Source organism: Halichoerus grypus, chromosome 7, assembly GCF_964656455.1.
Source record: "Halichoerus grypus chromosome 7, mHalGry1.hap1.1, whole genome shotgun sequence".
NCBI lineage: Eukaryota > Metazoa > Chordata > Mammalia > Carnivora > Phocidae > Halichoerus > Halichoerus grypus.
The window spans coordinates 54,992,154-55,004,636 of record NC_135718.1 but is presented as its reverse complement, the minus strand read 5'-3'; the positions used below and the strand labels follow the sequence as shown (position 1 = coordinate 55,004,636).

General features: G+C 53.3%; 1 protein-coding gene across 5 annotated transcripts in view; it reads right to left on the bottom strand.

Moving 5' to 3' along the window:
• Positions 1 to 5,027: 5,027 nt before the first annotated feature.
• LRRC20 (leucine rich repeat containing 20) overlaps positions 5,028 to 12,483 on the bottom strand; it is a 107,961-nt gene continuing 100,505 nt past the window's right edge. For all 5 annotated transcript variants that reach the window (XM_078077630.1, XM_036122861.2, XM_078077629.1 and 2 more), the window contains one exon: positions 5,028 to 7,565. In XM_078077630.1, coding sequence (XP_077933756.1) covers positions 7,411 to 7,565 — 155 coding nt within the window. In that variant the 3' untranslated portion in view covers positions 5,028 to 7,410. The remainder of the gene's footprint in view (positions 7,566 to 12,483) is intronic.

Sequence of the window (12,483 nt, the reverse complement as noted above, 5' to 3'; positions counted from 1 at the left end):
TGGCCAGGGTCCTGCACCCTGGGTGGTGGTGCTGTAGGCTTCTGGATCAAAGTGGGGTTCCGGTCAGGCTCCCCAGGGTCAGGAAGAACATGTGTGTGGGAAAGGTGTTGAAGCCTCTTGGGAAAGGTGGGCAGCTTTCTGGAGGCAGCCCAGGGGCCTCCTCCAGGTTAGGTGGGGGCTTGGTAAACCATTTTCCGGGGCCCCGGACACCAATTCTAAGAAACATCACAAGGTCTGGGTTTGGACACCAGTCGAGCTGTCTGACCTTAGCCAGGTTCCCGGTCTCCTCCAGTCCTCAGTGTCCTCATCCAGAAGATATAAATACAAGTATTAGCTGGCTCAGACGTTGCTCCGGGGATTAAGTGGGGAAGAAATGGGAAGTACTCGGCATAGTCACACACATGGTAAGCTGCTAGTGTATATTTTTATTTTACTTTCACCTCCTTTGTTTTTTTTTTCTGTCCCCGCTCTCTTCCTTTTGGCAGCGCTAGTTCTCTCCTTTCCCCTCAAGCTTTGGATCCTTTAACAGAAACACAGAGCTGGTAATCTGTTTGGTCCCGGGAATATTCACGCCTTCCCAGGGGAATCTGTCATTAGGAAATCTTACCCAAACCTAGAGATGAGGCCAAGATGGCTAAGTGCATGCTCGAAGCGCTGGTTAACAGGCTGGCCCCTGAGAATGTACCGCTGTGGTTTTGTTAGTTACCATCAATCAAGGGCATAGACTCTGAGAAGTACAAGTGAATTTGTGGATTTGTGTCCAGCAGGAAAAACGTCAGCCCCAATGTGACTATTTATTGCGCTGGAGGACGCTGACCCGTGTCGTATGAAGTAGCAAGCTGACTCCAGTGGTCTTTTTAAATTTATTTTTTTTTTTTTAAGGTTTTATTTATTTTTTGACAGAGAGAGAGACAGCGAGAGCAGGAACACAAGCAGGGGGAGTGGGAGAGGGAGAAGCAGGCTTCCCGCCGAGCAGGGAGCCCGATGTGGGGCTCGATCCCAGGACCCTGGGATCACGACCTGAGCCAAAGGCAGACGCTTACCGACTGAGCCACCCAGGCGCCCCAAGACGCATGTTTTTAGCTTCTGAAAATTACACCTTGGCACCACATACCACCGGGACTTGGAGAAGGTGAGATGGGGTCTCAGTCGTCGAGAGCTCGGCTCTCAAACTTGATCGTGCCCACAGATCACCGGAGGGTCTTGTTAAAATGCGATTCTGACTCAGAAGTTCTGGGGCAGGGGGCACCTGGGTGGGTCAGTCGTTGGGCATCTGCCTTTGGCTCGGGTCATGATCCCAGGGACCTGGGATCAAGCCCCACGTTGGGCTCCCTGCTCCATGAGAAGCCTGCTTCTCCCTCTCCCACTCCCCCTGCTTGTGTTCCCTCTCTCGCTGTCTCTCTCTCTGTCAAATAAATAAATAAAATCTTAAAAAAAAAAAAAAAAAAGAAGTTCTGGGGTGGGAACTATCCTCTGCAGTTCCAACACATCCCCAGGTGCTGTTGATGCTGCCGGCCTGAGGACCACACTTGGAGTGGCGAGGGCCCGTGCAAGCTCTCAGCTCTGTCTCGAGGGAACCCACTTCACATCCTGAGAGGGGTTGGCATAAGATCACAGGGAGAGCCTAACCAAGGGCAGTGGTCTCATGCTGGTGGGACTTCAGGCATAGTGGCAGGCTGGGGGGGTTCCTGGGAGACTGCCCCTGCTCTCTCAGCTTGTGCTTACTAGCTACTGGCCACCCCACTGAGGAAAAGCCCCAGCCACGGTACCATGACTTGTGAGGGATGGGTGTCCTATTGCTTGTCAGTCCTTGGGAAGCAGACTTCCTTGGTGAGATGCAAAGGCCCTGAGGCACGTGTGACCTGGAGTATTAGAGGAACCGCGGAAGCCAGTGTGCCCGGAGTGTGGTGAAGGAGCCGGAAGCATGAAACAAGCAACGATGGAGGGAAGAAAACATCAGGCTCGAAAACCGTTATAAGGACTTGGCTGTTATGTTGAAGTGCCATGGAGAGCCCCTGAAGAACTTGGGCAGATGAGTGATTCAGGATTTGAAAGGACCTTCTGGGGGCGCCTGGGTGGCACCGTCGGTTAAGCATCCGACTCTTGGTTTTGGCTCAGGTTGTGATTTCAGGCCCGTGAGATCAAGCCCCACGTGGGGCTCCGTGCTCAGCGCAGAGTCTGCTTGAGATTCTCTCTCCCTTTCCATCTGCCCCTCCCGCTCATGCTCTCTCTAAGATAAATAAATCAATCTTAAAAAAATAAAATAAAATAAAAATTAAAATAAAAAAAATAAAAGGCCTCCCTGGGTGCAGTGCAGGAGAGGTGTGGGTTCTGCTTCAAGTCCGGCGTACCAGGGCTCAAGGTGGGCTTGGGAACCTCCATTCTCTCTGTGGTCGAAACCCAGCACCACGCCTTGCACAACTCCAGGGCCCCTTCACATTGTTCTCTAGGTACCTGGTGCCGGGCGACATCCACGGGGCAGCCCTGGGCCAGCCCTGCCACGTCCACCCTTGAAGACACCCTACTTGAAGCGCTTCCGGTCTACAGGAGAGAGGGTGCCCCGGCCCCTAGGCTGTAAGAATTCGGATGTACACGCATAGCACATCACGAGCCCCGGCTGGCCCCGAGCCAAGGCCTGTGACAGAGCTTCCGAGATCCCCCAACTGTGAAGGTGGGGTGAGTGGGGGGGTCTGGTCTTCTCATGCCCTGTGGGAGTCAATCTCCCACGAGCGCCCAGATGTGCCCCGGGGGGCTGCGTGACAAGCAGCGTGGCCCTGCTCCGACCAACTCGAGGTTCTCAGCAGTGAGAGCTGGACCCCCATGAGGCGGCTGGGCTCGGATGGGAGAGGAAGCTCCTGGGTATGCGAGATGTATGTGACGCTGTCCCCCGAGGGCTACTTACCCGCACCGTCTGCTGTGAACCCCTCTGACATTAGGGAAGCCAGGTAGGGGTAGCACCCATTTCACAGATGAGGAGAGTTAAGGCGCAGAGAGGCCTCTTCACAGGACCGTGATGGGAGAAGAAACGTGTGAGCTGGAGGAAAGCCATTGTTTCTCCTGTCCGAGCTGGGCTCCCAGTTCAAACCCCAGCTCTGCTCCTTCCCAGGCCCATGCTAACCCCCTAACTAAGCCTGTTTCCTCATCGGCACGGCGGGCACCAAGAGGGGGACTCCTAAAAGTGAATGAGAAACATCCGCATGCCTGCCCAGTGCTCATACACAGCAGGAGCCCAATGAATGCTCTTGTCCAGACCTAAAGCAGCTGGGCTTGTGGCCCTTTTCTGAGGGAGGGGTCGGGCCCACTGGCCCTGAGACCAGGTCCCTAGCGTGGTCTGGCTGCTCCCGGGCCCTGCCCGTCCCGGCCTCAGCATCTCTCCCGGGGCTACGCTCAGGCATTCTGGGGCAGAGCCTTCCAGAAACCGCTCTCCACGCCAGCGCAGGCTTTCTGAGAAGCAACAGGCATGTTTCGTGTAAAAGGGCAGCTCCAAAGCAGGGCTCTAGGGTCCCCCGTGGTATTTTGGAGAGACTGAGAATCAGTACCCTCTATGTGTGGTGACGGATGTTACCAGACTTCTGGTGGTACTCTTTTCACAACATCTACATACATTGAATCAGTACCTTGTACACTTGAAGACTTGAAGCTAATATAACATCATATGTCAATTATATCTCAATACTACTTAAAAAACCCCTCGAGTCCCACACAGCTTACTGTCTACATTCATAAGACTTGGTTATACCCCTGCCCTTCTTCAACATAATGGTATCGTTCCAGGAAACTCCTGCCCAAGAAGGGGAAGTTGTAAATAACTTTATTGTTCAGTCCGGGGGCTTCCTGAATCATTTAAAGGAACAAACGGCTTAATTCTTTGGTAAATAGCATCAAAACAGAGTTTACATCTTAAGACTCTGTGATTTCCTTGCCTCAAAATGCCCCTTGCTGGGTCTGCTATCCTAAACCAGACCATAATCCTCACCCAGCCTTAGTCAAGGTGTCCATCCCCCACTGCATTGAAAGCCCACCTGAAACCACACTCCGAAAACTAACTACTGTGACTTCTGTCTTCCCATGGGGACACACTAGTTGAACTCTCTCAAGGCACAGCTTCCTTTGCCATGAGGACTCTGGAGCTTTGTCTGATCTAGGGGCCAATCTGGTGCTATTTTTGGCGAGCCAGGGTTTGACCAGAAGAAATGGAGTCCTCTGTCTGAGCTTTGAGGTGAGGGTGGGCAGCCTGTGTCCAGGCTCAACCACAAGGGACAGACACAGCAGGGCCCAGAATCGAGAAATAGGGATCAAGTATTCCAGAGAGGCCTTTGAGGATCTTCTGGGGCAGCCCCCTTATCAACAGGAAACGGCCCGGAGAGAGAACGGGATCTGTCCAACTGAGCGCCAGCTAGGGTTGTTACAGGATTAAATGAGTTAAGATCTGCCACATGCTTAGACACTGCCCGGCCCAACTCAAGACAAACTCAGCTGGCATTTCAGATTTAGAAAACAAAACCCGACTTGAACTCCGAACTCTTAACTTGAGCTGGCAGCGGAACCCCCGGAAGGCTTGCTGGAGCAGAGTGCCGGCCCTGCCCCGTGTCTGATTCTGGAGATCTGGGCTGGGGCCGAGAATTTGCACGTCTAACCAGCTCCCTTGGGTGTGCTGGTCCAGAGACCTCTCTCTGAGAACCACAGACCCTGAGGAATGAATTGCTAACGGTGTAATTTCTCGCATCGGTAAGGGAGAAACTGGGGGATGGCAGGTGCCTTCATCCTTTCCCAGGTCTGTGGTCGCCGTCCCCCCCGCCCCCCACCCCCGGGGCTGGGGTCTGGCTGCCCTGCAATAGCACAATTCTAGGCCATGCATCACCTCTACCTGGCCGCCTCGGCACCCACCTGTCAACATTCTGAGTATCATCCCAGGGTGGTGCCTTTTGAACCTCAAGTTTTCAACAAGAGAGGCAGCCCCTCAGGTTTGACACCCAGGCAATGGGAGGTCTCTGTGGAAAGAATGAACCCAGCACCAAGCAGGCGGATGAAACCAATGCGTTCTTTATTGCAGACTGAAGCTAAGGGCTCATTTACACTGTGGGCTCGGATCTGGGGGCTTCTCTCACGGCTCAGGCTTTCCCACACAGGCAAGGGCAAACTCTCCGAGCAGAGGAGAAAACAACTTCCAGAAGCAACAACCCCTTCCAAGGGCCTGACGTGAGGACGTGGGGGAGCAGGAGCTGGGTACGCAGAGGGGTATGCAGAGGGTAACCAGAAAGGCAGTGTCCAGAGGGCCAGGCGAACTCTCATCTGGTGACTTCAGGTCATTCCCTTCGCTGCAAGAGTCACGCAGACTCTGAAAAGATCTAAGAGCCCCGGGGTGTCCCAGGGCTGGCTAGGGAGGGGGGTGAGCACAGGCTCAGAAACCTGGAGTAGCAGGGGGAGGGCTAAGAACCTCCACCCTCCACTCCAAGGACAACCCCAGGGTCACCCCTAGACCCTGGCTTCTCAAACGGTAAAGTGCTTATAGGAATCACCTAGGGATCTTGTTGAAATGCGGGTTCTGATTCTGGAGGCCTTGGCTGGGGCCTGGGATTCTGCATTTCTAATAAGTCCCAGGGATGCCAGTGCTGCTGGTCCACAGACCAGACTCTGAACTGCACGGCTCTGGCCACACAGTGCCTTTGTGCCTATCAGAAAAGTGCACTTCTTCTTTGACTCTGGGACACAGAGTGGGTGGGGCCAGGCCAGCCTGGACTCGGCCATAGTTCCCACTTGTCCACAGCTGAGCCCTGCAGCCCTGAAGATCCATCCGGACCTCCTTGCCCTGCAAACCCCTTTCCCAGAGCTTGGTGAACCAGGCCTTATGACATAAGCAACTAAACACAGCATCTCTTGAGACACTGAGCACTCAGTGATGGGCCAACAATGGTCCAACCTGTCAGTCCTTGCCAGGAGACAGGGGGCCTGGGCAGGGGCAGGCCCCAGGGCTGGGGAGGGGAGAAGGAACACAGCATTCTGAGAATGAGGGTCTGGGCTGAGAGAAGCTTAACCCTGGGAGTGGAAGAGAGGCTACCGGTGCGTGGATGTAGGTTTGGATGGCCTGGCCTGGCCTGCCCCACGTCCTGGGGTCTCAGGTATCTTCCACAGACCAAGACAAAGGGCCAGGCCAGGTGGGCTCTGGGCTCTGAGTCTGCTTGCTCCACAGATGAGAAGGTGGGAGGTGGATACCTAGGGCATCAAGAGGTCAGGAGTCAGGAGTTCTCCACACCACAGATATTATCAGAAAGCAAGAGCCCCAGGCCCTTTCCTGGTAGGAAATCAGTTGTCCCTGTTTGCCAGGTACTGTCCCAGTGGGAGCACTGCAGTCCCATGTCCCGGGCAAGCCCTCAGTCCCAGCCCTATGGCTTGGCCACATCCTAGACTCCAGGTGGAGGGCCCAGAAATGACTAGGCCATCAGGGCTTTTGGGTGGAGGCGTGGGAGCTGGGCAGCCACGAATCCAATGGTCCAAAGTGCCTTCTGCCCCCAGGTGGACCAGTGACGAGGCAGCCACAGACCGTGGTGGTAGGCAATTACCTTGTACCAGAGCCACGGACACGACTGGCTTTGCTTCTCTTGGGCCACCTCTCCTGCGGCTCAAGGGCTGATGCCAGGCACACCTGGTCTGTCCTGAGGTGCACTGGGAACTTCCTACCCCGCTGAAGTCTTCATCACGAGGAAGGACCGAGCTGACCTGATGGGCCTTGGGCTCCTAATAAACGTTCTCAGCCCCCGCCAAGCACAGGGCCGCACTCGCTCCACAGCTTTCCCACGACTCCTGGTTCAGGCTCCCGCCAATCCAGAGACCCACAGGGCTGAGGCTGGGGCCCCGTAGAGGGCCTCCTGCAGGTCGGTCCTCAGGAAGCAATAAACAGCTGGAGGCTGTCTCCTATTCCTCTCAGGGAAGCGGCTGGCTCTCAACACCAGCAACAAGGCCTCAAACCCACAGTGGCCCAGAAGGAGCTCGGTGATGGCCATCTGTGGGCTCGGAAGGTGCCTGATGATGTGAGGGTAACTTGAAGGCATGTGTTGCCCAAAGAGCCTCCAAGGAGCTCAAAGGAGGCAGAGGCCCCCCACCACTGCCCCTCTTCCCAAATAACAAGGCTCGGAGAGGGTGGGGGTCTGCCCAAATGTGCACGGAAGCTGTGAGTGCCCAGCGTCCAGGCTCCAGCCCCACCTCACCTCCGCCTCCTGGGCATCCAGGGCCCACTACTGCTCTAAGCTATCTATCCTGGACCAGCTGCGCCCCCTCCCACCACATGCTCTTTGGCCCACCCACCCCCAGCCCCCCAGGCTTGGCCTCCCAGGGGCCTGTGGGACTCCCTCCCCTCAGGGTGCCAGCCCAGGTGGCCTCTGTCCCCTGCTGGGTGGGCAAGAGGAGCGAGGCCTAAGGTGGGGGGGCCCGGGCGCCCTCAGGAGACATGAGCATGTCAAACTTGATGAGTGGCGGAGCGATGACGCGCACCTCAGCACTCAGGGGGTTGAAGCGGAGGTTGATGCTGCGCAAGGCGGGCATGGAAGCCAGCTTCTCCACAGGTACATCTGTTGAGGAGAGAGGACAGGTTGGGGGCCGGGGGTAAGCAGGCAGAGAAGGACGGGGAACAGGAAGACGCTGATACAGCTCTCCATCACCCACTGCACGTGGGGCTTAGCAGCTGGCGCCCAGCCCCAGGTGGGGGGCCCTCGGAGCCCACTGCACCATTACAACCACATTCAGGGAAGCATCCCCCCCAAATACAGTGAAACGTTAGCACTGCCGTGTATCCCAGCACGGCCACTCCTGGTAGAACTGGAACAAGGGAAAACAGGTGCTCAAACAAGGACTTGGGCACAGATGTCCCCAGCAGCTGAGTGTCCCGCCACAGGTAAGCGGACAAACTCAATGTGGTTATATCCAAACAGCAGAACAGTATTCAGCCAGGAAAAGGAATGAAGCATTGCTACATGCCCTGAATCTCAAACACAGGATGCTGAATGAAAGAAGCCAGACCACCAAAGTTAACATAGCGTACAATTCCATTTATAGGAAAGGTCCAGAATGTGCACCTCCATGGAGACCGAGAGTAGATGAGTGGTTGCCAGGGGCTGGGGGAACAGGTGCAGGGTCTCCTTTGGGGTGAGGAAACTACTTTGGAACGAGGTAAAGTGATGGTTGCAGAACACTGTGGATGTACTAAATACCATTGAACTGTACACTTTAAAATGGTTCATTTTATGTCACATGAGTTTTACCTCAATTAAGAAAAAAAAAAGGAGCAGAACAAGGCAGCAGCTACATTAACTCTTGCGAACACTTTACAGCGCCTCACACCTAACCTTTAAGATCCCTCAGTCTTCAGGTCAAGTCCCTGGAGGCCACGTTAACAGCTGTGAGCCTAAAACAAATCACTAACCATCATATTACAGGATGTACCTCACGGGACTGCTTGAGGATGAACGGGGGAGTGCAGGCGCTCTGCACAGTCCTCAGTGAACATCAGACACGACTGTTAGAGGCAGCAGAGGGAAATACCACCACCTATCCAACAGGGTTGTTGTAAGGCTTAGAGAGTTAATACAAGGCACTCAGAACAGTGGCTGGACACAGAGCACGTAGCCAACAACCAGGAGCCAAGGCCCCAACACACAGGCCCAGGGCTGAGCTGCCCTGGATGCAAACATCCCCTCCACCTTGCTCGAACTCTGCGAGCAGCCCACACACCATGGGACCTCCCACCCCAGCCCAGGACAGGGCCAGGGCCTCACCCCTGAGTCCTGCACAACCTCGGGCCATCAGTAATGGCAAGAACCGACTCCTACCTCTTTTGGGCGCCTTGCATTGGGCAGATGAAAGGTTTTCTGTTTTTTGTGGTTGTTTTGTTTTTCATTTTAGACCACTTTGGCATGTTACACGCATATTCTTAACATAAGTAAATGGTACTGTGTTATAGATCTCATTCTGTTTCTGTGGTTTTTTTAATTAAGCACCAAATTTTTTTTTAAAGATATACATATAGCAAAATGCCTCAAGTGCAGGTAGATGAACACATAGGTAAACACTCCTGTGACCTCCATCCAGATCAAGCCAGAGCACATTTCAAGCATTCCCATAGGGCTCTCTTGTGCCTCTTTCCAGTTTATCAACCCCTGGTTTTTCTCACCACTGATTCACTTACCTGATCCTGAACTTAATCCAAGTGGAACCTACTAGTATGTCTCTCTTTAGACCTCCAGCGTAACAATTTTTTACTTGGGGGACATTTTAAATATGATTTTCTCAAGTTACTCTTTTTACTTGGAAATAATTTCTTACTTATAAAAAGTTGCAAAGGTAGAAACAGTACAGAGAACCCCACATAACCTTTCACCAAGATTAACCGGTTGTTAAATTTTACCTTATTTGCTTTATCATTTTGTGCCTGGGCCTTCTCTGCCTGCACGCGCAGATGCGCGCACATACACACACACACAATTTGTTTTCTGAATTATCTGAGGGTAAGATACATATACCATGGCCCTTCATCCCTACTTCATTGTGTATTTCCTACGAATAAAGACATTCTCTGGGACGCCTGGGTGTCTCAGTCAGTTAAGTGTCTGCCTGTGGCTCAGGTCATGATCCCAGGGTCCTGGGATTGAGCCTTGTATTGGGGCTCCCTGCTCAGTGGGGAGCCTGCTTCTCCCTCTGCCTCTGCCCCTTCCCCCTGCTCATGTTCTCTCTCTCTCAAATAAATAAAATCTTTTTTAAAAAAGTAAAAGACCTTTTCTGCCATAACCACAGCTATTGATTTCATAAGTTTACATTGCTAGAACCCTTACCTAACATATGCCCCATATTTCAGTTTTCTCAGGTGACCTAATCATGTCCCTTCGATCATTCCCCACTCCAGTACAGGATCCAGTGTAGGGGCAGGTGTTGCCTGTCTCTTTGCATTCCTTTCGTGTGTCTTTTGTGATACTGACATTTTGGAAGAATATCAGGACCATCATCTCTGTCTTTTTAATAAAGAGTCCTATGTTTGGGGGCACCTGGCTGGCTCAGTTGGCACAGCAGGTGACCCGTGATCTCAGGGTTGCGAGTTTAAGCCCCAAGCTAGGTGTTGGAGCCTACTTAAAAAAAAAAGAAAAAAATTGGACAAAAAAGAAAAAGAATCCCACGTTTTGTGGTTGTCTGGTGCTTCCTCATGGTGAGACTGGGATTATGGGTCCTCAGCTGAAAGAGGTGGTAGGGTCTTGGGCTATCACACAGGAGACACACAGTATCCGTCCATCTGTCCCTCATACGTGATGTTAACTGTCATCACCCAGGCCAGGTGTTACTTGATTTCTCCACCGTGTAATTACTGTTTTGTTCTTTTCCTCCCTTGCAACTTGTAAGAAGTCTGTGGGGACACACTTTAAGAGCGTGCAAATATCCTGCTCCTCGTCAAAATTAAAATCCATCACCCCTAGACGTAACACCTGCTGATTCTTGCCTAATCTGATCTTTACGAAGGCTGCAAACTGACTTTCCAACTCCAGCAGCCCCTCGGCATTTTGCTGTAGGCAAGAGCCTTCCCTTCTCTCCCATGGATCTATTTATCAACAGTGTGGACTCCTATACTTTTACAGTTCCTTGCTGAATTTCATCATTTTGGTGCCCAAACTGCCCCAGATTTGGCCAGGGGGAGGCCCTCTGATCTGGCTCCAGAGTCCTGTGACCAGGACTTTTGAAGGGTAGTTAGGATTTCAATGACAGGAAGGGGCATTTGTGGCTGGAGGGAAGTAGGGGCAAAAGAGTGGGGCTAGGATGCCAGACTGAGAGCTGGGGGCAGGGGGAGGACTGGAAGGTTCTATTGGTGGCATCTAGATGCAGTTCTTAAGTTTGCAGTAAGGCTCATCTCGAGGCTTTCCTGCCCCAGCCCTGGCATCAGTCATCAGGAAGTCCTCTTCCTCTTAATGGGAAGGGCATCTGTGCCCAATACTCATGGTGCTGGTGACCAAACCATGTTTTACAAGCTACCCACGAGGCCCTGCGCATATCTGCTTTGGACAGCTGCCTGGAACACCATCCTGAGCCCTCACCACCCTCTAGCCCCCCAGAGACCAAGGCCAGCCTTGGTGGCCATGGGCAGGGAGAAAGCAACCCAAAAGACTTAAACTTGGATCAACAGGCAACTCAGTACCCATGGGGGCCTCTTCCCCCGCCAGGCCGTCAAGCCCAAGATGCACCCGGCAAAGTGCGAGTTTGTAGCCATTCGGGATCTCTGCCAGTGGTTGTTTTGTTTAACTAATGAGTGTTGAGTGCTTGGTGACTTCAGCTCTTTAGGTTAAGTTTCTCGATCCTCACAACAGCTCTGTAGCGGAGTACCATCTTGTCCCCATTTTATAGATGAGAAAAATTGTGGAGAGGTTAGGTAACTTGGCCGCAACCACACAGGTGGAAAGTGCTGGAGCCAGGATATGAAGCCGGGCCAGCTGGCTTGAGTCTGGTTTCTTCATGCCACCTCCCACTGGGCCCTCCAGCCTGGCATCCCATTTCGCCCCACCCCGCACCAGCTAGGAAAACCCTCCACAGGTTCCCGTAGTTTAACAGGAGACAGAAAACAGTCTTCCTGCAGGGCTTCCTGGGACCCAGCAGGAGTTGTGGCTTTCTGACCCGGGCACTCACCAGGTCTCTGGACCACCCAGCTCCCTCCCAAAGTCCAGGGACTACCCCTCCAAGGGGAAGCCAGGGGCACAGAAACAGAGCTCTCTAAAGTCCCCACGGCAGGGCAGGCAAGGCATATTTGCTGATCTGCCCTAAGAGAAAGGGTTTCTTGGAGATTTCTCAGATGCATTCTAGAATCTTCCATGCCTCCTTGTTCTGCTCTGCATCACAATACAGAATAAACCTGTCCCTTCTTCCATGATAAAATTTCTGAAACTTGCAGTCCAAAACGTTCTTTGGGTGAACGCCCCCCTCCCAGATCCTTTACTTCCTATGATATGTTGGGGGGTGTGGGTAGGTGGTGGTGAAGATGCTGGGCAGAGCTTTGGAATCACAAAGATAAGACTAGCTTTTCCAGTGCCTGACCATTGCCCCAGGCGGGATCTCTGAATCTCAGCTTTCTCGCCTGGGAAATGCAGGGAGATGGTAAAAGCCAGGGGATGACCTCCCGCAGTGCTCCGGCTGTTGGCAGCAAGCGTCAGTCGGTCCCTGGCTCCCTCTCACCGGGCTGGAACCCAAGCACCACCCCCATCCCCGAGGATAAGCACAAGCACTCGGGCCTCAGTCCAGGAGCTTGGCCAACTGGGCCAGCAGTGGGTCGTCCCCAGGAGATGACCTGGATGGAAGATCCTGTGCAGGGCAGAGGTGCAGAGTCCCAGACTGCCCCTGCGAGGGCCACAGCTCCCCAAGCCCCCTACTGATGTGGAGAACAAAGGCAGAAGGAAATGTAATAAAATTAAAGGTCCATATAACCTGCAGCCCATGGACAAACACTTGAGGCGGGCAGAGTAT